General features: G+C 44.1%; 1 protein-coding gene and 1 non-coding gene across 2 annotated transcripts in view; both read right to left on the reverse strand.

The window, feature by feature from the left end:
- The window catches only part of CFAP221 (cilia and flagella associated protein 221), an 86,614-nt gene that overhangs the window by 358 nt on the left and 62,718 nt on the right, over positions 1-23,538 (reverse strand). Inside the window, exons 15-22 of the mRNA XM_045868510.2 lie at positions 22,780-22,913; positions 20,326-20,406; positions 19,641-19,748; positions 19,420-19,551; positions 11,453-11,611; positions 10,053-10,144; positions 4,316-4,408; positions 2,865-2,960 (exon numbers count right to left, since the gene is read on the reverse strand). Coding sequence (XP_045724466.2) covers positions 2,865-2,960; positions 4,316-4,408; positions 10,053-10,144; positions 11,453-11,611; positions 19,420-19,551; positions 19,641-19,748; positions 20,326-20,406; positions 22,780-22,913 — 895 coding nt within the window. The remainder of the gene's footprint in view (positions 1-2,864; positions 2,961-4,315; positions 4,409-10,052; positions 10,145-11,452; positions 11,612-19,419; positions 19,552-19,640; positions 19,749-20,325; positions 20,407-22,779; positions 22,914-23,538) is intronic.
- On the reverse strand, positions 15,771-15,876 carry LOC123839998 (U6 spliceosomal RNA). The gene has a single exon (XR_006789832.1). It is a non-coding gene; the product is annotated as a U6 spliceosomal RNA (small nuclear RNA).

Raw genomic sequence — 23,538 nt, forward strand, 5'->3', positions numbered from 1 at the left:
GGATCATGACCTGAGCTGAAGGCAGATGCTTAACCAACTGAGCCACCCAATGGCTCCTGGAGGACTTGTTTTATATGTTTTTATATAAGATTGATATCACATACATCTATTTTAAACTATACTTAGTGATAATTTAGTTACGAGTGAAAACACTTGGCTGGTAAGTGATTCAAACCTGGCTTCTGATGTCAGCTACACGAGTTTCTTAGCATGGCCAAGTCATCTCGGGGTCCTGGGATTGAGCCCCACATTGGGCTCCCTGCTCAGCCGGAATCTGCTTCTCCCTCTCTCTCTGCCTGCCGCTCTGCCTACTTGTGATCTCTCTCTCTGTGTCAAATAAATAAATAAAATCTTTAAAAAAAATAAAAAAATAAAATGTTCCCTGATACATGTCATAAAAATATTAATTGGCATCATTTAATGGAAGCAACTTTAAATATATATATAGGTGATGTCTCCCTTTAAAGATGCTAATGGTTGAGTGATACTATGGAAATTGAAGAAGTGTTGAATGATGTGTCAGCAACTGAAGTCACTCTCGCAGTTTCTTGGACATTTTATTCCCTTTAGTGGGTCTTGAGGGGGCTGAGATCACCACCAGGGCAGCAAAGGATCTCTTGGGTTAATTATACAGCTGTCGGGGGCATCTGGGTGGTTCAGTCGTTAAGCATCTCCCTTTGGCTCAGATCATGATCCCAGGGTCCTGGTATCGAGCCCCGCATTGGGCTCCCTGCTTGGCGGGAAGCCTGCTTCTCCCCTCCCTCTGTCTGCCGCTCCCCCTGCTTGTGTTCCCTCTCTCACTGTGTCTCTCTCTGTCAAATAAATAAATAAAACTTAAAAAAAAATTATACAGCTGTCGAGGGAGAACATATGATTCTTTGCATCCATGAAAACAGAATTTTCCAAAGGCCAAATAGATAGTCTTCGTGGGAAATGAAACACCACTGATGTGTTCTTTCTGTTCTGTCTAAGTTCTGTGTGTGTATGCGTGTGACAGTGAGGATGCTGGTAGCTCCTGGCTGAGGCTGAAGGAGGTGAGAAAGGGACCGAGCAGGGACGGAGAAGACAAGACTGAGCATTGGATGATGCTTGATACGAGCTGAAGAGAATTTCGGAACCAATGAACTTTCCAAAACCATCTAGGGGACATCAACCTGTTGGAATACTCCCCAGCCAAGAAAATGATAATTATGTTGATAATTTTGACATGTGAAAAAAATGTACATAAAATAATCTGAACCGAAAAATGGGTGAATTAAAAATGCCATGATATATCTATTGAAAGTGGGTCAAATGTATTTGTATTTTGAAAAAATTAGAAGTGAATTTTTTTTTAAAGATTTTATTTATTTGACAGAGAGAGAGATAGCGAAAGCAGGAACACAAGCAGGGGGAGTGGGAGAGGGAGAAGCAGGCTTCCCTCGGAGCAGGGAGCCCGATGTGCGGCTCAATCCCAGGACCCTGGGATCATGACCTGAGCCGAAGGCAGACGCTTAACGACTGAGCCACCCAGGCGCCCGGAAGTGAATTTGATGTGCAGGAAATGCTTAGAGTTCACTGTTAGCTTATCTTCTAACTTCTCTTTCATTTAATAATAATTTGATAATCAAGTGGCATTCACTTGATATTTCTCCATTCATATGGTAAGCCACTGTTTCTCCAGGGGTAGGTTTTGAAATAGAAAAAAAGGTTTTTATTTAAAAGTCTCAGTCTATTGTTTGAAAACTGAAACAAGATGCAATGCAAAGTGCATCTATTTGTTAAGGTATATGAGGGTTTATGTGTTATGGAGTATAACATATTTTATTGGTAATTACCTGAGCAAAACAGAGGCTCACTGAAATTCTATTTAACATTTTTATTTCCTAAATTTTCTTTTCCTAGAAACTGCTGATCAGTTTTCTGAGAAGTACTGGTTGCTGTAGGCTTCTGAAACCATCACAAACAAGCCAAAGGAACCCCACACTACTTTAAGACATGTGGGGGGGAATTCATTTCAGAAAAGGAAGGAGCTCCCAAAACCACTCCAGACAAAGTGACGAGACAAACTGAGATATTTATAACATATCTAAGAAAGGGTAATTAGGGGCGCCTGGTGGCTCAGTTGGTTAAGCGACTGCCTTCGGCTCAGGTCATGATCCTGGAGTCCCTGGATCGAGCCCTGCGTCGGGCTCCCTGCTCGGCAGAGAGCCTGCTTCTCCCTCTGCCCCTCACCCCACTCATGCTCTCTCTCCCACTCTCAAATAAACAAATAAAATTAAAAAAAAAAAGGAAACCAATTTTTTGAGGGATGATGACAATGTGTTTGCTTAGCTCTTTGGCCCCTGAGGGGAGAGGCGAAGGGAAGCATTCACGTTTGATGAGTACCCAGTTCACATCAAGCAACTGGCTCGATGTCCTTGCGCTGGTGTCTCATTTACCCCTCACACGGCCTGTGAGGGACACTGTATTTTCTGCATGGCATATATGAGGACACTGCGGCTCAGTTACTGAGGTGTAAGCAACTTGGCTGGAGACCTCACATGTCTTAAATGGTGGGGCTGAGACTCGGCCACAGGTCTCCTCTGGCTCCAGAGCCCGGGTTCCTGATACCGGACGAAACTCATTCAGTTATCAATAACAAACAGACACACCTCTGAAATTAGATGATAAGCAAATGGAAAAACTGGGTTCAGTTTTTAAATGTTTGCCTGCCAACCACACTTGAGAGAACGTAATCGTGCATAAAATAAGATAGATACACACCTCTCTCTTTTTTAAGCCTGAGATATTTAGATTTGGACGACAGGACAATTCTGTACTTCATGTAGGACAAATTCTATCAGAAGGCTGCCTCTTCCTAAGGCATTAAAGCATCCACTTACTTCTCCTTTTTGGTGTCCGTGTGGTCCAACATAGGGAATTCTGCTTCAATCATTTCTGGAGTCAGTATAACTTCTATATTCTGTTCGCAGAGCTCACTGAAAAGGAAGAAGAGGCTTAGCTGGAATGGGTTTTCCTTCCCAAAATAAAATGAGAACTATTGTGATGTTTAAGAATTATGCAATTCTTGTGGCTTTCAATGTTAGTTCTGCCCATTTTGTTGAGCCTATGCTAAGAGAAGCATAAGGCTGATAAACTGCTTTCCACAAACAATGGCAGGAATCACAATAACCAGAGAGTAAAAAGCAATTTTTAAAGTGGGGTTATAGAATTTATATTCTTTTCAGGTGCACATCGTGTATTTACCAATGCTGACCGTATCTTGGACTGTAAAGAAAGCCTTACCCTTGGAAGCCGCAAAAGCTGTTCCAGTGCCCAGCGATTGAAAACTAATGATTGTTAAGCAGCCGCATGCATGCTGGTGCTTTGCAAGCATCAATTTCCCGCAAGTAGTTTCCTGTCTCTAAGGTGCGGATAAGAGCAAGACCTCATCACGGGGGGTAAATGAGACTGCATGCAAAGCCCTGTGCCCGACACGCAAGTAGTGCCTTGGTAAATGTTTGTTACAATTACCACCCTCGTCATCAGCATCAGCATTATCTCCTGTAACTGACAGCTCGCAGGAAATAGGTTCTATTATTCTCATTTCGAAGATGGGGAAACTGGGTCACGATGGTCCCCACATCAGTGCTGAGTGGGGGAGGGGTCAGCTAGGCCTTGGGCTGCTGGGCATCTCCGCATGGCCCCGCCAGACAGGACCTGTTCCTCCGAACCTCACGCAGCCGGGTACCATTCCTCCCTGCCTCCAGCATCCTCACTGGTGTCCTCGGGCAGTGGTTTCGATAGAAGGCGCTCCAACCTTCCTGGGAGAGGGGGGTGGTTCGGAGCTTCAGATGCTCAGGTATTGCCAAGTGTTACTGCGTGTGGGCAAGTCTTAGAACTGGATAGACAGCTCAGATATTTAGGATTTCACTAACTGATTATTTATATGGAAAAATGTTGAAATGCGCACCGTGACAGGAGACTCAAGGCTGTTGGATGCTCACCAGTAAAATGAAACGTAAGCACCTTGGTTTGGGGCCTAGAGTTTTTATGCCTCTCCAAATCCCACCCTCTTTCAAGTACTAACCCAAGCCCCCTGAGCACCACCTCTGCTCTCCCCTCCCTCGAGCTCCCTGAGCACCTACCCATCAGCGAATGCGAGGCCGCAGAGACCATCTACTCCCCACCACGAATTTGGCCTGCTATCCCCTAGTTAGGGCTCTGGGAGGGTGTTAGCCTTAACTCATTTGGTTTGCAGACCCGGGCACCGTGTGCTCTTCTGAAATCTCTCGCAGCGCCTAGGGCATTTTTGTAGAACAGACCGCATTAGAAACCAAAGGTGAAAAAGTACCGTTCAGCTGTTTCCAATCTGTCTTCTTCTGGCAGGGCGTCGAGAAGGGCAGGGACATTTTTAGGAAGCATGACTAAGTTGAAGGAATCACAGCTGTGGAAGAATCACACAGGCAGCCGAGGATAAAGGTTCACATTCGCAGTCTTGGGATCTTTACCCAATTTGCTAAAGCCCTCATACTTCCCCACTGGGGAGGCCGTTACTCTTCTGTCCCTCACTCCTGAAAACCCACTCCTGTTTCCCTACGGACAAAGGCAGGCGGTGTGACAGGTACCAGTCAAATCCTAGAGGATGTGGCCAAATAAGCCATTTTCAGAACTTTCAAGCTGGTAGTGTCTGATGTTATTTCTTGGGGGGCACAAGGCAGTATTTGGATAGTTCACTTTTCTTAATATTTCCCCCCCATCTTTACAGTCTTTCTTAGTTGTTCTATTCAAATTCAAACCTTCCTCCCCACCCCCTGATATATTATTTGGTATTATATATTTAGAGCTTTATATAAAAATTCCTGGGAATCGAGCACATTAAAAGAATTAAAATAGGGAGAAAAAATATTATTAGTTTAGAAATTGGCAGCAGACTTCTGTTTCAAGATGGTAGAACAAAGACGAACCATGAGAGACTATGGACTCTGAGAAACAAACTGAGGGTTCTAGAGGGGAGGGGGGGATGGGTTAGCCTGGTGATGGGTATTAAAGAGGGCATGTTCTGCATGGAACACTGGGTGTTATACGCAAACAATGAATCATGGAACACTGTATCAAAAACTAATGATGTAATATATGGTGATTAACATAACATAATAAAATAAAATTTAAAAAAAAGATGGTAGAACAAGCATTTGCTTTTTTTTGTCTCAACTACTTAAAAACTTTTATTTTTTTATTTTTTTAAAGATTTTATTTATTTAACAGAGAGAGACATAGCGAGAGCAGGAACACAAGCAGGGGGAGTGGGAGAGGGAGAAGCAGGCTTCCCGCAGAGCGGGAAGCCCGATGTGGGACTCGATCCCAGGACTCTGGGATCATGACCTGAGCCGAAGGCAGACGCTTAACGACTGAGCCACCCAGGCGCCCAAAAACTTTTATTTTTTTAAATTTTTTATTTATTTATTTTTAATTTTTTAGAGAGAGGGAGAGCATGAGCTGGGAGGGGCAGAGGGAGAGCAAGAGAGAGAATCTTAAGCAAGCTCCATGCTCAGAGCAGAGCTCCATCTCATGACCCTGAGATCATGACTTGAGTCAAAATCAAGAGTCGGACACTAAACCAACTGAGCCACCCAGGCGCCCCTACTTATAAACCTTTTAAAGGAATAAAAATTGAACACACAACAAGGAAGAAGAGGAGATAAAACAGACATGGATAAAAGTTTTCAACAGTTTTCTGGAATAAATTTTGGAAGCTGGGAAGAGTGTTGTCTCATGAAAAAGAGTACACAGTGACAGAGTGTAGATCACACAGGAAGGAAACCGACCTCCCCCCAGATCCTAGAAAGATTGTGAGCTGAGGGTGAGGCAGGAGGCAGATGTGGAAAAATAGGGGGGTTAATTGAAGCCTCCTTGGCATGTGCACATATGTCTTTGATGGGGCGCCTGGGTGGCTGAGTTGGTTAAACACCGGCCTTCGGCTCAGGTCATGATCCCAGGGTCCTGGGATCGAGTCCCACGTCTGGCTCCCTGCTCAGTGGTGAGTCTGCTTGTCCCTTTTCCCTCTGCCCCTCCCCCCAGCTCGGGATCTCTCTCGCTTGCTCTCTCTCAAAAAAATAAATAAATTCTTGAAAAAAAGAAAGCATGTTATTGTTCTACCTATTCAAAAAAAAAAAAAAAAGATTAAATCAATAACAGAGGAGAGGTAAAAACCCCAAATTGAAAGCAAATTGAAGCAAATACTATTTCACATGGATTCCATAATCATAGAAGGAAAAAGAAAGAAGGAAAGGAAGGGAGAGAGGAAGGAAAGAAAGAAAAAGGAAAAGAAAGCACTAATCCAAGAAACTTATAAATACAGTATTTGACTATCTAGTCATAGTTTGGGTGGGATGTGGGTACGGGGGGCATTGTAAATGAGCCTGAACTCTATTTATCATGCTTGTTTATTAACACGGTTATAGGTAAAGCAATTGTGAAACTACTTTGGACATTCTATGAAACTGAGTAATGAGTAAATGTGTTAGGAGCCAGGGAACTCACAGTGGCAGAAGGAACATACAAATACGGAATGGGGTCAAGTAGGCAATAGCTTTATGGATGTGGGCTGGAATTATAAGCATTGGTGTGAATTCATCATTTCTGAAATGTGTGTGTGTGTGTGAGTCTGGCTTGTCTGCTGAGGAGGCCAAGAAATAATCCCCCCAGTAGCAATGTGTCCTCCTAGCACCCAGGTTTTGGTTTTAATACCATTCCTCACTAAAGGGGACCTGGGTGCCACCACTCTGGGACTAGTCCTATTTATTGACTTCCTGACAAAGCACGCAGGTCCTACCTGACAAGCCCACTGCCACTTCAGAGCGTGGTGGTCAGGGGGGATTCCTGCCAAGCAGGGGTACTGAGAGGTGGAGAGCCCGGACCACTCCCCAGAGAGCAGGCTGGTCTGGGAAGACAGCCAGGCAGCAACCAAGCATTCTTCACGAGACCAAACTTATCCAAGTTTTAAATTCTGAGACCATGTTCCTCTTACTTTTGCGTGTGTGTGTGTTAATTTGTTCTTCTGAAATTGAAATGATGGAGACGGTAGATGGTTGTTGGGCACTTTGTTTTGCTTTCCTTTGTTTTAATGCTTTTCTTGGCAAAGCAAAACCCTGAAGGTCCTAAAAAGGTTCCCAAAATTCTTCTGGATAACACTATATGTTAATTCACTGAATTTACATAAAATAAAATAAATTCTTCTGGACATTTTGCCCGTCTATAAAATCTGAAAGTCGGGGTGCTACTGGATTAGATAATTTCTTCTTCTGTCGCTGCTGATTTGCAAGATTTTTAGGGAAGTCCTAGAGAGACTCAAGTTCTCACTGAATTTATTAAAGAGCAAAGAAGCCAAGTGAGCTGTTTCGATTATCAGGAATACAAAAATGACTTGGAATAAATAAATAGTAAATAGCTATATCGCATGGTTTGACAACAAACACATAATTCTCAGGGGCAAAGGAAACATCTCATAAGTAATAGGTAATTTATTCAAACAAAATGACTGCAAAGAGGAAGTATCCATCATTAATGGATTTGTAGGAACTTAAGAAAAATTACCATTATTATTTTGTAACTGCTTTTAAAAATAAAAACAGGGTCTAGAATCTTACATCCTGGAAGTCCATGATATGGAAATGTAGAATCCTCTCTTGATTTTATCATCTGTTATGCAATTACGGTTTATTTTGAAACGAATTGGCCCAACAGAGCACTCAGGCACAGAAGTGGAAAGTAACAACTCACAGCTGGAGAGTTTTCTTTAATTCATGTAGAATTCATGTTTAATTCATGGTTAATTCAAGCCGAAGGTAACTGCATGCTGCCAGCTTTTTGAAAGAACAGCCTCAGGAGATTTTTCCAAGGACATTGCTTTGGAAAAAAAAAAAAAGGACTTGTCCCCCCTTAATTCTTGAGACCTGTGCATGTTACATGCTGACAGCTGGTGGCCACTTTTCGCCATTTATCCTTTTGTCATTTTGTTTATTCAGTCTCCGGACTGTACCCCACAGCCAGCTACGCCTGGTTTACCAAGTACGGGGGTGGGGGGGATGGGGTGGGGGGTGGGGAGTGAAGCACCCTCATCCCCCCAGCGAAGGCAGGCGGGTGGCAGACTATCGCCATCTGGTGGCAGCAGAATCACCCCAAGGTTTAGTGGCTGGGGGTTGGGGGGCAGAAGGGCAGGTAGTTATTAAGGATGGTGCGAGACGCCTCACATCATCATGTCCCTCTGATCCTCACAACAGCCCGGTGGGGACGCCATCGCTGTCCCTGCTTTGCAGACCAGAAAGGTATTGTTCAACAGGCTTCAGTAATAAGTAACTCGCCCAAGGACACGGAGCCGGTGTCTCAGTTCATGAGGAACAGGGGCGGTCTCCAAGGCCCCCCAAGATGTTCATTCTCTCTACAGTTCCACTGTCTCCCCTGATTCTGGAGCTTTCAGATTTTAGAAATACACTCAAGTGAAGAGCAAAGAGGCTGAGCTTCTTCTAGATGGCTCCAGGAGGGATGAAGCATGGATGAACCCACAGAAAAGGAACTCGTATTTTTTTGGAGCTCCTACCAGGTCCCAAACCCCAGGTTGGGGTGCTTTTTGCTTGTCTCCTGTTAAATGTCCAGGCAGAGGACAGCAGCTGGGAGGGCTAAGGAAATAGCCCGAAAGGGAGGGCCTGTGGCAACGCCTAGGGAAGGGAGGCTGAATGTTGCTTAATTCAGGAGGAGCTTTTCCTCTGGCAACGAAGGAAGAAGTACAATTCAGTGTTCTAAAGTCACAAACTGGCTTTCAGCGATCCCTTCAAATGTCTGGGGAGGGTGGGTAGATAGTGTAGACAGGGTCACGGCACATCCAGTGAGCTTTCTTACTCCTACTAAAGTGAAAATGTCCATCCCCTTGTTTTAATGGACAAGAGGACTGGGAGAAGAGGCGGAGGAGTGTGGCTGATGTCACACAGCTCCCGCAGGCCAGGGGGGCACTCTGGGGAGGGAGGGGCTTGAGTTCCTGCCTCAGAGGACCCAGGAGAAGCGGGGGGATGGTATAGAGCTCACCTACTGATCCCACATAGTGGCAGAGCTCAGGTTTCCTTGGGGGTGGGCCTCATTTTGGATCAAAGGACTTGAAGGAAAGGTGACTGCTGATGGCCATTGTTTTGGAAATGAGTCACATCCACTCGCCAATAACCTATTTAACGATGTTTGTAAGGACAACAGACTGACTAAAGAAGCAAATTCTGAGGCTTAGGAGTGGATTTCTGACCAGCCAGAGTCCTAAAGAAAAGGCATCAGACTCCTTGTTTGAGATCTTAGGGCTCTGAAGAGGTGCTAAATGAGCAAACTAGCAAAAATGTGTTTACTCTAGATTTCTTCTTTCTTTGGTCCAACAATATGCTCATCTGCCTGTTCTGTTTCTGCAGCTGAGCTCCGTCTGTGTAGGATGGTAGCCGTGGGGCCTTGCAGACAACGCTAGGCTGCCGCACAGAGAGAAGTAGCTCCACTGGAGTTGTATATGAAGGGCGCAGAAGGCTAATTTTGGCAATTCAAGAATGTTAAAAATTGACCATGAATATTTCAGCTGAATTATATGGATTGGTTGTCCACGTTTATTGAAATATGGACAATCAGCCACTTGTGATACTAATTTTTTTAAGAAGTATATCTCAAGATAATTCAAAATATGGGGCACCTGGGTGGCTCCGTTGGTTAAGCGTCTGCCTTCGGCTCAGGTCATGATCCCAGGGTCCTGGGATCGAGCCCCACATCAGGCTCCCTGCTCAGTGGGGAGTCTGCTTCTCCCTCTCCTGCTACCCCTCCCCCCCACTCATGTGTTCTCTCGCACATGTGCTCTCTCTCTCTCTCAAATAAATAAAAAATTAAAAAAAGGACAATTCAAAATATGTGAATCAGTGATACATCATCATACTTCTCTACCTAGCAAACTTCCCTAAAATCCTAAAAGTAGGATTTGACACAATATTGGCGGTCACCTTTGAGGGTCACAGCCTCTGTAATCTGTGGGGCAAACCTACCTCTGGGAGACGAATAGATGAGCTATGGCATACCTCTGTGTTGTCTCTGTCTTCGAGGTTTCGGGCAGGGATGAGAGAGTCAGGGGCTGGAACTTCTTCCAGTGCATTATCCCAGGAATAATGTCCTGCAGTGAAAGCCAGGTACGGGGTCCCACATGTAAGGGAACTGTTTGGTGAGGTCAAGTCTAGGAAGGACTTCCATTTCATTCAACTGGCTTTTTGGCAATCTTCAAAGTTTAGCTCCAAAGTGTATAATTCCATTAAGTTCGACTGAATTTTTCTGAGGCTAAAAGACAACTTCTCTAGCAGAAGACATCAAACAATTCCATAGGGAACTAAAGTAGGGACGAAGGAGAGATTTTCTTCCCCCTGATTCATCAGGCACACAAGAAACTAGGCCTGTGATGGAGGACAGATCGGGCCTTACAATCTGTTTTGTGAATGTGACGCTAAAGCGACATTCAAAGCGGCGTTCGCACATCAGATGGCATTCCTGGCAGAGCCGAGTGCCTGCAAATGCACAGACATGCGAGGGAGGGCGCTGTCAGGGGACACCAGCTGGGCTGAGTGTGGGGCCAGACAGGGACTGGTGGGAAGTGAGTCTGGACAGGCAGGCAGGGCACAAAGGTCCTGTGGGCCAAGCTGATGAGCTTGGAGCCTCTCCCTTGAGCCGCGGGAACCACTGAGGGTTTTTAAACTGGAAAACAATGAGACCCGATTTGTGCCGAGGGAAGGCTTTCAGGGAGGGCCCACTGCACAGTGGTGGCCCATGGGGTGAAGTCAAGATTCGCCTGCTGTGTGGGGCAGACTGGGGGATCCGGTGATGGGTAGAAATGGGGAAAGAAGGAGAGGGAGGGATCCCAGGGACATGGTCCCTGCACAAGAACATGTAGATCACAAAGGCAAGTGGGTAGCCCAGGAAGAGGAGGTGGTGTGAGGTGTGGTCGGCAGAAGCAGGGCAGAGATAATGATCCGTTAGGGACTTAGTGAGTTTTCAGGGCCTGAGGGCCACCTCCAAGAAATGACTCTGGCCATTCAGGTCAGGTCGGTTATCTCAGGGGAGAAGGAATTCTCTGGAACCTCTCCCGTACTGTGCACCTCGTCCATTCTGATATACACTTGTTGGAGTCGAACAAAGAGGAGGTGAGATCATGGGGTTTCGCCTGGCATGTGATCATTTTTGTCCATGGTGGAAATGGGACTAAAAGGAGTATTAGGCACAGCTTTCGAGTGCAAAAGAGAGTAAGAAGGTTGAAAGAAGGGCCACATGCAGCCTGCGTGGTGGGGTACGGACAAGACAAGGGCAGAGCCGAGGCCGGCGGTATGAGAAGGTACGATTCCCTCAACCCCAGCTGTGCCCCTCCATCCTTGTCCCCCTGCCCTTCCCCGCAGCCCCAGTGCCAGCTCCGCCGGCGAACCTGCGCTGCCATTACCGTGTGATGGAGAAATTGCTTTTGGGTGAGAGGAATGCTGGACCCCCTGTGGGACTCCCTGATGAACTTGTACTTGGGGTGAGGGCACAGATGGTAATCTATCAGGGTTTCTGCGTAGGTCAGAGGGTGCTTCACAGCAAATAGTCCTGGGTTGGGATTCTGCAGAAGAGAGAGAGAGAAGGAAAAAAAAATCCTCTTTTGTTTACTGGTTTGTAAGCCAGGCCAGGAGGGCGACAGCCAATGTCACCCATGGCTCCGGCTAGCACTAACACTCTGGGTCCCCGTCAGCTCGTCTGGGAAAGAGAAGCCGCTGAAGAGAGTGTTCTTCAAACTGGCAGTCACAGTCATTCATAAAAGTCACTCTTCTGGGGGCGCCTGGGTGGCTCAGTTGTTAAGCGTCTGCCTTCGGCTCAGGTCATGATCCCAGGGTCCTGGGATCGAGCCCCGCATCGGGCTCCCTGCTCCGCGGGAAGCCTGCTTCTCCCTCTCCCGCTCCCCCCGCTTGTGTTCCCTCTCTTGCTGTGTCTCTCTCTGTCAAATAAATAAAATCTTAAAAAAAAAAAAAAAAAGGTCACTCTTCTGGTTTAAGAGTTTCAGTACACGCCATGTGGATTTACTAAGTTCTCGTGGATAGAAGTACCACTGAAAGCAGGGCTTAAAACCTCTTCAAGTTCTGTATTTATGTCTACATTTGATGGATTAGGGGAATCTATTAAATAAGCAAACTAGTTTTAAAAAGCAAATAAGCGCCTGGTTTTGAAAACAAAAATAGCTTCTTAAAAACTACTTTACCGACAAGATGAAGAAAAGGGTGACATTTGATAGACAGGAAATGCCAACATTTAATATTGTTTTGGTAATGTTTTTAATTCAGGAAGGTCCATTTGGATGCAGTATCTGGTTTTAAGGGAGACTGTTTTTTCCTAACTTTCCAACAGAACTGATAGAGGCCCAGAGCTACTACATCAAAACACAAAAATAGAGAGCCTTTTAATGTCCCTTCTGGGGTTAGTCCAGCAAACCCCACTCTTGTCCCACACAACAACGGAGCTTCCGCCCCTCACCGCTGTTTCATATCAGATGTTTAAGAAGCACTAAGTTGGAGTTTTGTTCTTTTTGTTCATTCGTATGATTTTTTTTTTTTTACAAAACAACAAAACTCCACATGACTTATAGAAACCCCATCTCCCTGCCAAGAAACAAATGTCTCCCACAACGAAGAAAATGCAGCTCGATGTGGGGGGAGGAGCACTACAGCACCCAGATGCCGGGAGTGGGAGAGCCCCGAATCAAGTGTGGTCCCGTCAAGAACGCTGTGAGAGTGTCCGCTGTTGGTGCAGAGGCTGACCTGCGGCTAGAGCCAGGGAGCAAGATGGGGAGGGGGCCCTTGCCTGGACTTGAGGATACAAAGGAAGGCAGAGGGCAGGGAGAGGAGGATGCCCACTGACCAAGTCTGCATCGCCCACAGCAATGGAGAAACAAGCAAAGCCCTCAGGGAGCACTTGCAGTTGGAGGAAGAGTTAGGGTACACATCCACATATATATGTTTGACAGCAGCCGATTCTTTTCGGGTTCCTCAAAGCACTGCGTGGAGGTGGGGACAGAGACAGAAGAGAATGTAAACATTGCATTCTACCCCCTGGAGCTCAAGGGAAGACCCCTTGCTCAGATGGGGGCTGGAGGGTGGGAAGGGAACCAGGTGAAAGGTGGGGGCCCTAGGGGGACAAAGCAGGGGAGGTCTGAGAACATACAGGATGGTGGGTGAGGAGGAAGGAGGGCAAGGAGAGAGGTGGCGGGGGATGTAGGGGACATTTCCCATTCCAGTGTATTATGGAAGGAGAACCCAAGGACAGAAGACAGAGTGAGCACTCCCATCCTCCCTGGGGCGACCAGGTCCTCTGCATAATTACACCACAGAGATGCCCAGAAGTAGAGCAACGAGAATTTTGGCCACCCCCAGCCAGGAAGTGGGGGAGACTGGCAGGACTGAAGAAGTGAAAAAGGAGCACAACTCCACTTCCTGGGTAAGGGGAGTGACTGGAGTGTAACAATCTGATACCTGTTGACTCCCACTGCCAGGAGTCCCCCACTCCCCCAAGTGATGAAAGGCCAATCAGGAATGTGCCTGGGAAGGGACTCCAGAGGGAACGGGGGAGGAGTGACCTAGACTCCAGCTGGGCTGAGTCTCCCTGAGACTAAGAGACGGTGTGATGGGGGAGAGGCTGGCTGCACCCAAGTCTGGTGGTGATGGGGGCAAGATGCACAACACCGGAGAGGGGAAGTTAGTTGCGTGGCCTTCAGGAGTATCCCCTATACTGAGGGTGTGTGAAGTTGCTGTGTGGCCAACTCTCTCGATCTGCCTTGGGCCAAGCATACTGAATGAAATATTTTTGGAAATGTCAATATCACTGTCTTTAGTAGTTGTCATACTTCAGATTCCCCTGGGTAGCCATGGCTACCAGAGTACGTGGTCTGAGTGGTCATTCCATAATGATTTTAATTTTCCTCAAACTAATGCATGCATGTGGTAGCGACTCACTCAGGCTGGAAGGATATGATGAAAAGCAATGGGACTCCTGAAGACACTTCTTGTCCCCAGGCCCATATCCCAGAGGCTGTTTCTTTCCATTATTTCTGAGTTTTGTGTCTCTGATGGTCACTACTCTAGACGTTATGCTTATTCTTCCAATTCTCTATTGTCAACCTCAGACAGACAGTATCCATTGACTCATTCCTATGCAAGATAAGGATTTTGCTCATGTACACAAATGCTCCTTCCAAACTTCCTCCTTCCAATTTTGAAAATCACATTGTTATTTTTAGTTCTGCTGTGAGTTATCTTTGTGACTTGAAATGATGCACTATGCACTACTACCCCTATTTCTTATTTCATCATCTTTAGGTGTGTATTTCAACTCCCCACTCCTGTGAAATGAAAACATGACCATTCCTAGGCTTTCTTGTACCTTTCCTCCTCTCTTCCACAGTTTTGCTTTTATGTTATGGAGATTGTTAACATTTGCATTCTGGAACCACAACCAAGACCTCATGCTTTGTTCACAAGTTGTCTTTGAAAGTTGGAAACTAGTAAAGAGCTTTTATTTTATCTTAACTGTGTAAATATATGTCTTTCTCAGGCCAAGTAGAGGCTCAGATTAGTTTTCTGTAAAGGTTCAATATCGGGTCACTGATAGAGAAGAGTTTTAGTAGCAAGGCTAAATGGATTCTATTTTTTCTTTTATTTGCCATTAACTCTTTTTTGTTTGTTTGTTTGTTTGTTTAGAGGGGCAGAGGGAGAGGGAGAGAGAGCATCTTAGGCAGGCTCCATGCCCAGCATGGAGCACAGTGCGGGGCTCGATCTCACAACCCTGAGATTATGACCTAAGCCGAAATCAAGAGTTGGACACTTGACCAATAGAGCCACCCCAGGCCCCCCTGCGATTAACTCTTAAAAATCACATCAAATTTTAGTTTGGTTTAGTTAGTATTGATTTTTAGTTGATTCCCCTCCCCCAAGAGTTTATAATGGCCTTTCTTTTTTTGCTTGGATGATGTACCTTTATAAAATCCTTGAATGTGTCAAGGATTTATATTGTCTTCAATAAGCTATACTTCACAATGTTAAAAAAAAAAAAATCCTTGAATATTTCCATCCTCTCAACTGCACTGTTAGTGTGTGGAGTCTACCCTTCCCCTCTATATTTCTCTCCCAGAGCGCTTTACCTTTCCTCCTCCAGGCTGAATGCACGAATATCATTCCAAGACTTTGCTATAATGCTTCACCAGTTGTGACATGTATTTCTTTCCTTTTTTCTTTTTCTTTTCTTTTCTTAGGGTTTCCAAATTCCTCCTTTTCTATATAGACAATAATTTTGTTTGTGAATAAAGATAGTTTTGTTTCTTCTTTTCAAATCTGGATGCCTTTTATTTCTTTTTCTTGCCTTGTTACACTGTCTATAGTTACAATTTTAAAAGAATTAGTAAGGGCAGACATCTTTGCCTTATTCCTGATTTTAGGGGGAAAGCATTCAATCGATTACCATTCAGTATGATGTTAGCTCCAGGTTTGTTTGCTTGTTTGATGTTAAATACATTTATTGTGAACTAAAAATATGGAATGTGGGATGCCTGGGCGGCTCAGTCGGTTAAACAGCTGCCTTCGGCTCAGGTCATGATTGAGTCCTGCATCAGGTTCCCTGCTCAGCGGGGAGCCTGCTTCTCCCTTTGCCCCTCCCCCTGCTTGTGCACACACATTCTCTCTCCCTCTCTCTTTTTTCTATCTCTCTGGCAAATAAATAAATAAAATCTTTAAAAAAAATAAAATATGGAATGGTTCACAAATTTGTGTGTCATCCTTGTGCTGGAGCCATGCAATCATCTCTGTATCATTCCACTTTTAGTATATGTGCTGCTGAAGTGAGCACAGCTCCAGGTTTTTAATAGATGCTCTTTATCAGGTCAAGAAATTTCCCTTCTGTATCTCAATTGCTGAGAGCATTTATCAGGAATGACAGATTACTTCTCTGCACCTATTGAGATGATCATATGTTTTTTCTTTTAAGTCTGTTAATGTGGTAAAGTACACTGAATTTTGAATGTTAAACTAATCTTGTGTTCCTGGCATAAGTTCCTATATCCTCATGATACATTATTTTTGTATGATGAATATAATTTGTTAATATCTACCTATCTATCTATCTATATCTATCTATCTATCTATCTATCTATCTATCTATCTATCTATCTATCTCTATGCTCATAAATCATGAAGGATACTGGTCTATCCTTTTCTTTTCCTGTAATGTCTCCATCTGGCTTTGGCATCAGAGTAATACTGACTTCTAGAATGAGTTGGGAAGTAATGTCTTCCATCTTCTGGAAGAGTTTTTGTGGATTTGTTATTATTTCTTCCTTAAATGAATTACAGAATTCCGCAGTGAAGGCATCTGCAGCTGGAGTTTTCTTTGTGGGAAATTTTTTAACCACAAATTCAATTTTTTAAATAGATATGGAGCTAGTGGAGTTATCTATCTCTTCTTGAATAAGATTTAAAGTTTGTGCCTGTTAAGGAATTTGTCCATTTAACTTGTTGAACTTACTGGCATAAAGTTTTTCATAATATTAACTTATTATCTTTTTTAAAAAATTTATTTATTTATTTATTTAAGGGAGAGAGAGAGAGAGAGACAGCATGAGCCAGGGGAAGCAGCAGAGGGAGAGGGAGAAGCAGACTCCCTGCTGAGCAGGGAGCCTGACGGGGGGCTCGATCCCAGCACTATGGGATCATGACCTGAGCTGAAGGCAGACGCTTAACTGACTGAGCCACTCAGGTGCCCACTTATTATCTTTTTGATATCTGTAGAATCTGTAGTGATGGTACCTCTCTCAATACTGATATAGGTAATTCATGTCTTTTACCTCCCCCCCCCAATCAATTAGAGCAGGTTTATCCATTTTATTGATGTTTCTCAAAAAAACAGTTTTTCTCTATTGTTTTTCTTTTTTTTATTTTATTGGTTTTCAATCTAATCTTTATTATTTCTCTTCTCTGCTTAATTGGATTTATCTGCTCTTCTTTTTTGAGTTCAAAGGGGTAGCTGAGGACATTAAGTCCCACCCTTACTTTCTACTGTAGGTGTATAGCATTATAAATTTCCCACAAAATTTTTTGTGCTTTCATTTTCATTAAGTTAAAAACACTTTCCAATTTTTCTTTTGATTTCTTCCTTGGACTATAGGCTGTTTTAAAGTATTTAATTCAGCTTCCAAATTTGGCGGGGGGGGGGTATTTTCTAGATATCTTTATGCTATTCATTTCTGATTAAATTTCTTCAAAGTCAGAAAAAATACTTCATCTGATCTGAATATTTTCAATTTTATTGAGCCTTGTTTTATGGCCCCAAATATGGCCTATCTTGACAAACCTATATATACTTAAAGAGAATCTTCATTCTATTGTTTTTGATAGAGTGTTCTAGCAATGACAATTAGGTCAAGTTGATTGATAATGGTATTTAAATCTTTTATATCCTTACTGATTTTCTATTTATTTGTTCTATCAATTATTGAGAGGGAGGTGTTGAAGTCACCAACTATTATTGTGGATTTGCCTGGTGTTTTTTTTTTTCCTTTGCCATTCAATTAGTTTTTGTTTCATGTATTTTGAAACTATTAGGTGGATAAATATTTGGAATTGTTGTGTCCCTTGATGAACTGCCCCTAACCTTAGGTTCCTAACCTAAGGCATGCTCTAAGTGTTTGTGGAATTAATGAATTAATAAATAACTACTGATATTTTCCAAGGAGTTTGAGTGTGACTCTGGAAAATTCCTATAATTCCTCTAGACCAGTTTCCTCACTTTTAGAATGGGGAGGGGATAGTAATGGTGAATCTGGGGGCGTTAAGAGATTGAAGAGTGTTTTTCAAACCTTGCTGTGGGGTACCCCACAGTTTTGCAGGGACACCCTCCCCAGGAGAGCTCCCTACCCACTGCCATCCCAGCAAGTAAGTAAGACTCTAGGTATTTTACATATTGACTTTTTATGTCAAGTTTCAGCTGATTTGAGGGCTCTGGCACTAAATGAAGTTTGAAAAGCACTGAATTAAACATCCTGTGAGGTTATCCCAGCTCCAAGATTCTGAGTCTCCAAGGACCACTCCTCTCAGCCAAGGAGAATTATGAGAAAATGCCCCATAATGGTCAAAGCAAACGCCAAAGATCTCAGTAGGAAAGCAGCACAATTCAGAGGAAGAGTCCCTGAGGCAAACAACCAGGAAACAGGCAGCTACGAGCTCTAGCTCGTAGGTCGTAGCTCTCCCACTGACTGGCCGAGAGACCTTGGGTGTGACCATCAGCATCTCTGCTCATGGTAGAGATACAGATTCTCATTTGGAGATTCTCAAAAGGAGCCTTTCTCAACTAGTATCTAAGGTTCTTCTTAATTGTGTGTATGTGTGTGTCTGTCTTTAAAAATGTCAACCATAACTTGGGCAACTACTGTGGCATTTCACTGATGATCCCACTGTTACATAGAACCTCATCAGATGTCCTGTCTGGGTTTCATTCATCTAGGACTTGGGTAGCAGGAAATATAAGGGTAGGAGTGGGGACCCCACGAGGGCAGATTGGCATAAATGAAGGCCTGGGGAAGGAAGAAAGTGCACAAAGTTTGGCAGAGACTTATGCAGGGGTGCAGAGAAGGGGGCGGTTATGTTGTTGGCCTCACATACGCTTGGACTTAATTTGGAAGAAAATGGGGAGTCAGTGAAGAATGTGGAGCCGGACAGTGGCATGGTTAGGATGTGCTTCGGGGAAGTTAATTAAGTGTGGCTACAGGAACAAAGTGGAACAGAGAAATCTGGGAGGCAGAGGTATAAGTAGGGAAGGGATGCGCTGCCCAAGGATGGAATAAGGAATCAATAAAGCTCTGACTGATGAGGTTTGGGCTGCTTTACTTTCTCTTTCTGTTGTATTTTCTTTTTGTTTTTTTTTTCTTCTTTTTTTTTTAACACATTCTCTCTCTTTCTCCACACAAATTAAAATTAATATAATTATTATGTATTATATAAACATAAATATACAATATTATATATTGTATAAAATTATAATTAAATTAATATACATTAAAGTTTTGAATATATGTAGTTCAGATAGCTTCAGATGTATATACACACATATATGTATGTATATATATATACACACACATATATATCATATATATAATTATATGAAATTAGAAAGGACCATAAAGCTATTGTCATAAACATAAATAAATGCCAGAATTGTCAAAAAGACAGAAGCGCTGATATTCTCCAAATGATAAATGCTGGTAAGCACTTCCAAGCATATAATGCTTGTAACTCCAAAGACGGAAAAATATTCCTAACTAATGCTTCTGTTTTTTCATAAAGTAAGTCTTAAAATAGAGGCACATTGAACATGAGACTTCTGCCAGTTGTCACTTACAAAAATATAAAGCGGGTCATAATTTGGAGACACGGCTAAGGCCTCAGGTGGTTTCATGCCCAAGACTGAGGTCTTGCCAGGGAGCTGAGGTGTGGCGTCCTGCTTTGGCAGAGTTATGATGGTGGCTTCATCCTAGGAAGGGACCAAGAGGTGTGTTAGCCCTGATGCCAGGAAAAGGAGGGGAAACGCGAGAGCAGTTCTTAAAGGCGGGGATGTGCTACCTCAGCCCCTTGCTTCAGAGCTCGAGCAAGCTTTTGAGGTTTGTAGCTTGTTGACGACTTCTGGACACAGAATGGCTGATATCCTTTAATTTTGTACAGTTGAGGAACCTGAGGTCAAAGAAGACAACCGATTGAATGTTCTTAAACAGCCGTCACCAATTAATGGGATCTAATTCTCAAAAACCATACTTTTGAGTTGCCTGATGGTAAAAGTCCCAGACCTGCTCCGGGTCCCTGCCCTGGGTCCCTGTACACATGTTGGGCATCTGCAATTACTGTCCTCTACCACGGGGCCTACCTGTAGAAATACACTGAACACTGGTTTGTGGATTTGAAATATTTATATTTTCAAAACCAGGAGTGGCTATATACGTCAAGGAAGGCCAACTAACTTTTGCTTACTTCATCTTGTGTTTTCTCTTAAAGTTTCTAATATATGTAGTTCAGGTAGCTTCGTGTATGCATACTATATCGTATATCCACAGAGTAAAGGTCCTGGTCTCCAGAAACCACGTATGTTATACCTCGCACGTACCATAAAATAACAGCAGAAAAATATACACAGTATGCTATGATGTATAATGTTCAACAGAACAAAATTAATAAAATGGTACAATTCAAGTTCAAAAATATTTTGTTCACTTCACGAGAAACCCATTAATGAACACCGTATGATGGGTCTGACCTGCAGACTGAAGAAGGAAAAACTCTGCTTGATTTGAATTTCTGAAGGTTTAATTGGAACCAGTCCAAGGCCATCAGGAGCCTAAAATGTGGAAATTCAAAAACAGTGACACACGATCAACGCTGAGCAGAAGTCGCTGTGCTTCTGCTGTCACACATTCCGTAACCTTCCCGTGACCTCAGTTCTACCCGATGTGTGGGGCATGGAGGCCCTGGCCAACCTCTCCTCCTTGTCTCATAGTGTATGGGATCCTTTTTTATTTTCTACAGTTGTGGGTGCTGCCATGTGCCGCCCAGAATCCCCTGTGGGCTGAAAGGATTCAGTCTCCCTACCTCGAGGAGTCCTGTTGACAGAAACAGCTCTCAGGGGTCAGCCCTCTTCAGGAGCTGCCTCACTCCAGGTCATGTGCCCCTCCTAGGGCAGCGTGCCTCCACCCACGGTTGAAACAAAGATAGAAATGCTGGGTGCTCTCACCCCATCCCAGCTTCAGGGCTCCTCAGGAGTCCAACTGAGGCCTTTGGCCAGGATGGCTGTTCTCCTTCTCCCTGTCCACTCCAGCTCCCGCTGCCTCCCTTCCACAGGGGCTCATCCCCAAAGCACTGCTTTCCCACATGCCATCTGCTTCAGTCACCCAGATAACCTGGAACAGCGCCTGACATACTATGGACCCTCAATAAATACTGTATTTTGCCTAATCTAAGACACCCTCATTAAATTAATATGCTGCATTCTTAATACACCATTGCTTATATGACATGTACCGATTTTGAAGTTGCTAAATACAAAAAGAATTGATGAAATAAACTACCTATGGAATGAATTACAAAATTCTTTAGAGACAGGAGTGCTGGGCATTCTGTCTTTCATCAATCCCGAGCAGCAGAGAAGTCTTTGTAGAACTAAGTAAGGCACCAGATGAATGTGTAAGATGGGAACTACTTAAAAATAAAGAGATGGGCTGCACAGCACAGTGATCTATTCATCACTATCATCCTTTTCGACCCATTAGTAGTTACTAGTATTATTATCATTTAGAGAGAGGGGAGAGAGTGTGCTTGTGAGTGGGGGAGGGGACGGGCAGAGGGAGAGAATCTTTTTTTTAAAGATTTATTTATTTTAGAGAGAGAGCATGTGAGCGGTGGCTGGGCGGGGGAGAGGAGGAGTGGCAGAGGGAGAGGGAGAGGGAAAGAAGCAGACTCCCTGATGAGCACCAAACCCCATGCGGTGCTCAATCTCATGACCCTGAGATCATGACCTGAGCCAAAACCAAGAGTCGGGACGCTTAACCGACTGAGCTACCCAGGTGCCCCTCCACCCCATTGTGTTTATCAATGCTTGAAAATCACAGATTTATTATTCCCTAGGAACAACATAGTCTGATCTCTTAAGTCATTTGATGATCTAATGCAGAAAACACATGGAGTTTCTAAAGTTGGTCCTGTGATTCTTGAGTAGATTAACTTGCAATGTGTAACATATAATGTAGGATGTGCACGGCAAGTTTATTCTTTGAAACTAAAAAATTAATTTGCATGTGCGCTTTCAACATCAATTTAAACATGCTTTTTATTGCTAACTACATGAGCTTAGGCAACCTTTTATTACCAGCCATGTGACCTTGTGTCTCAGTTCCTTCCTCATCTATAAGATGATAAGCCTATCACATAGATTTGTTGAAGAGTAAATGCACTCATACAAGTGAAACACTTCAGGCACTGCCTAACTCATGGGAAGAGTTAGCTATTATTTTTATAGAGAAAGAGAGAGAAGTGAGTGTGAGCTGGGGGAGGGGGAAAGGGCAGAGAGAGAGGGAGAGAAGAATACTAAGCAGGCTCCACGCCCAGCGTGTAGCCCAACATGGAGCTCGATCTTACAAACCTGAGATCACGACCCAAACCAAAATCAGGAGTCAGACGCTGAACCGACTGAGCCACCCAGGTGCCCCTTATTTTTATTTTAATGCATCACTGTGCCCAGAAGGCAAGAAAATGAACTGTCATACCCCTTGCCAGAGAGAGAGAACTGTGAGTCTCATGGGTTAGAGTATTAGATCCTGGGGCCACCCTTCTCTGGCCTCTCCATTTGCCCATAAAGCAGAAGGGCCCAGCTGAGCAGAGCCCACCTCCCTAGGCCAGGCCCTCTCGGATTCTCCATCTGCCCCTTTGCTCTCAGGCCCTGTTCCTGGGCTGTCAGGAGGGGCTCTTGTTGGGTCCCAGGCTGGAAAGCACCCAGGCCAGGTTACCAGGGAGCTCGGCACAGGTGAATCAGGTGCCAGGTAGGTGGCAGTAGATGATTTCTGGTTTCCCATTGATCACAAGTCCCCGGGCACAGGTGTCCAGAGAGCCTCTCAGGAGGAAGCAAAGGAACAGAGACTGAGGTAGGTCTTGCCACGGATTCCACCTAACAACCATCTGATTGTGCCCAGTCCCCACCCCACAGCCTGACATCACCCACCAACTCGTTGGAGCTCTGAGGAGGACTGTAGGACGGGAAGGCGAAGGGCAGCACTTCCTTGGGCGATACAGAGAACTGGCTGGAATAATCGTCTTGACTGATCCGAGCCAGGAGGAATATGGAGGCATTCTTGTCTGTGGGAAAAAAGGAGCACTTTTGGGGAGTTCCTGGAGTATTTTTATGTGAAACCACCATCTTTAGTTTCATATTTGCCATACACCAATCAGTGGGCACTTGCCACACGCCATCTTGGAAGGAATATATATGTGTGTATGCATCCGGTCCCATTTCTAGTTTTCTTTTGTTCTTTATCCCACCCCTTCTCCAGTTTTTAAAGATTTATTTTTTACTTCCAAAAAACCTACAATTCATTAAGATGAAAGGATCTCTAATGAATATTCTTGGTCCTTGTCTGTAAAGAAAAAGATTACATTAAAAAAAAAGCACATGAAGACATTTTACAGGGGTCCATACATAATTCACAGATAAATTTTACAATATTTTAAACAAGCGTTTCTTCATTAGAAACATCAATACCGGACATAAGAATAACATAGGAGGGATTTTTTAAAAAGCATAATTAAAGAGCAGATAAAAAGGTTATGAAAAACAAAATACCCATCTGGATCTTGAAGGGGAGGAAGACAAGGAGCAGGTACTCAGGGCCTGAGCCTGGGACACCAGAGCTCCTTCTTCCCTCGGGGCCTTGTGGGTCTTGTGCCCCAGCCATAGTTTGGGGGCACGATCTGTGAGGAGGGA

Source organism: Mirounga angustirostris, unplaced genomic scaffold (genome assembly GCF_029215605.1).
Source record: "Mirounga angustirostris isolate CCGP_5_RB_7025 unplaced genomic scaffold, mMirAng1.0.hap1 SCAF_3, whole genome shotgun sequence".
Classification (NCBI taxonomy): Eukaryota; Metazoa; Chordata; class Mammalia; order Carnivora; family Phocidae; genus Mirounga; species Mirounga angustirostris.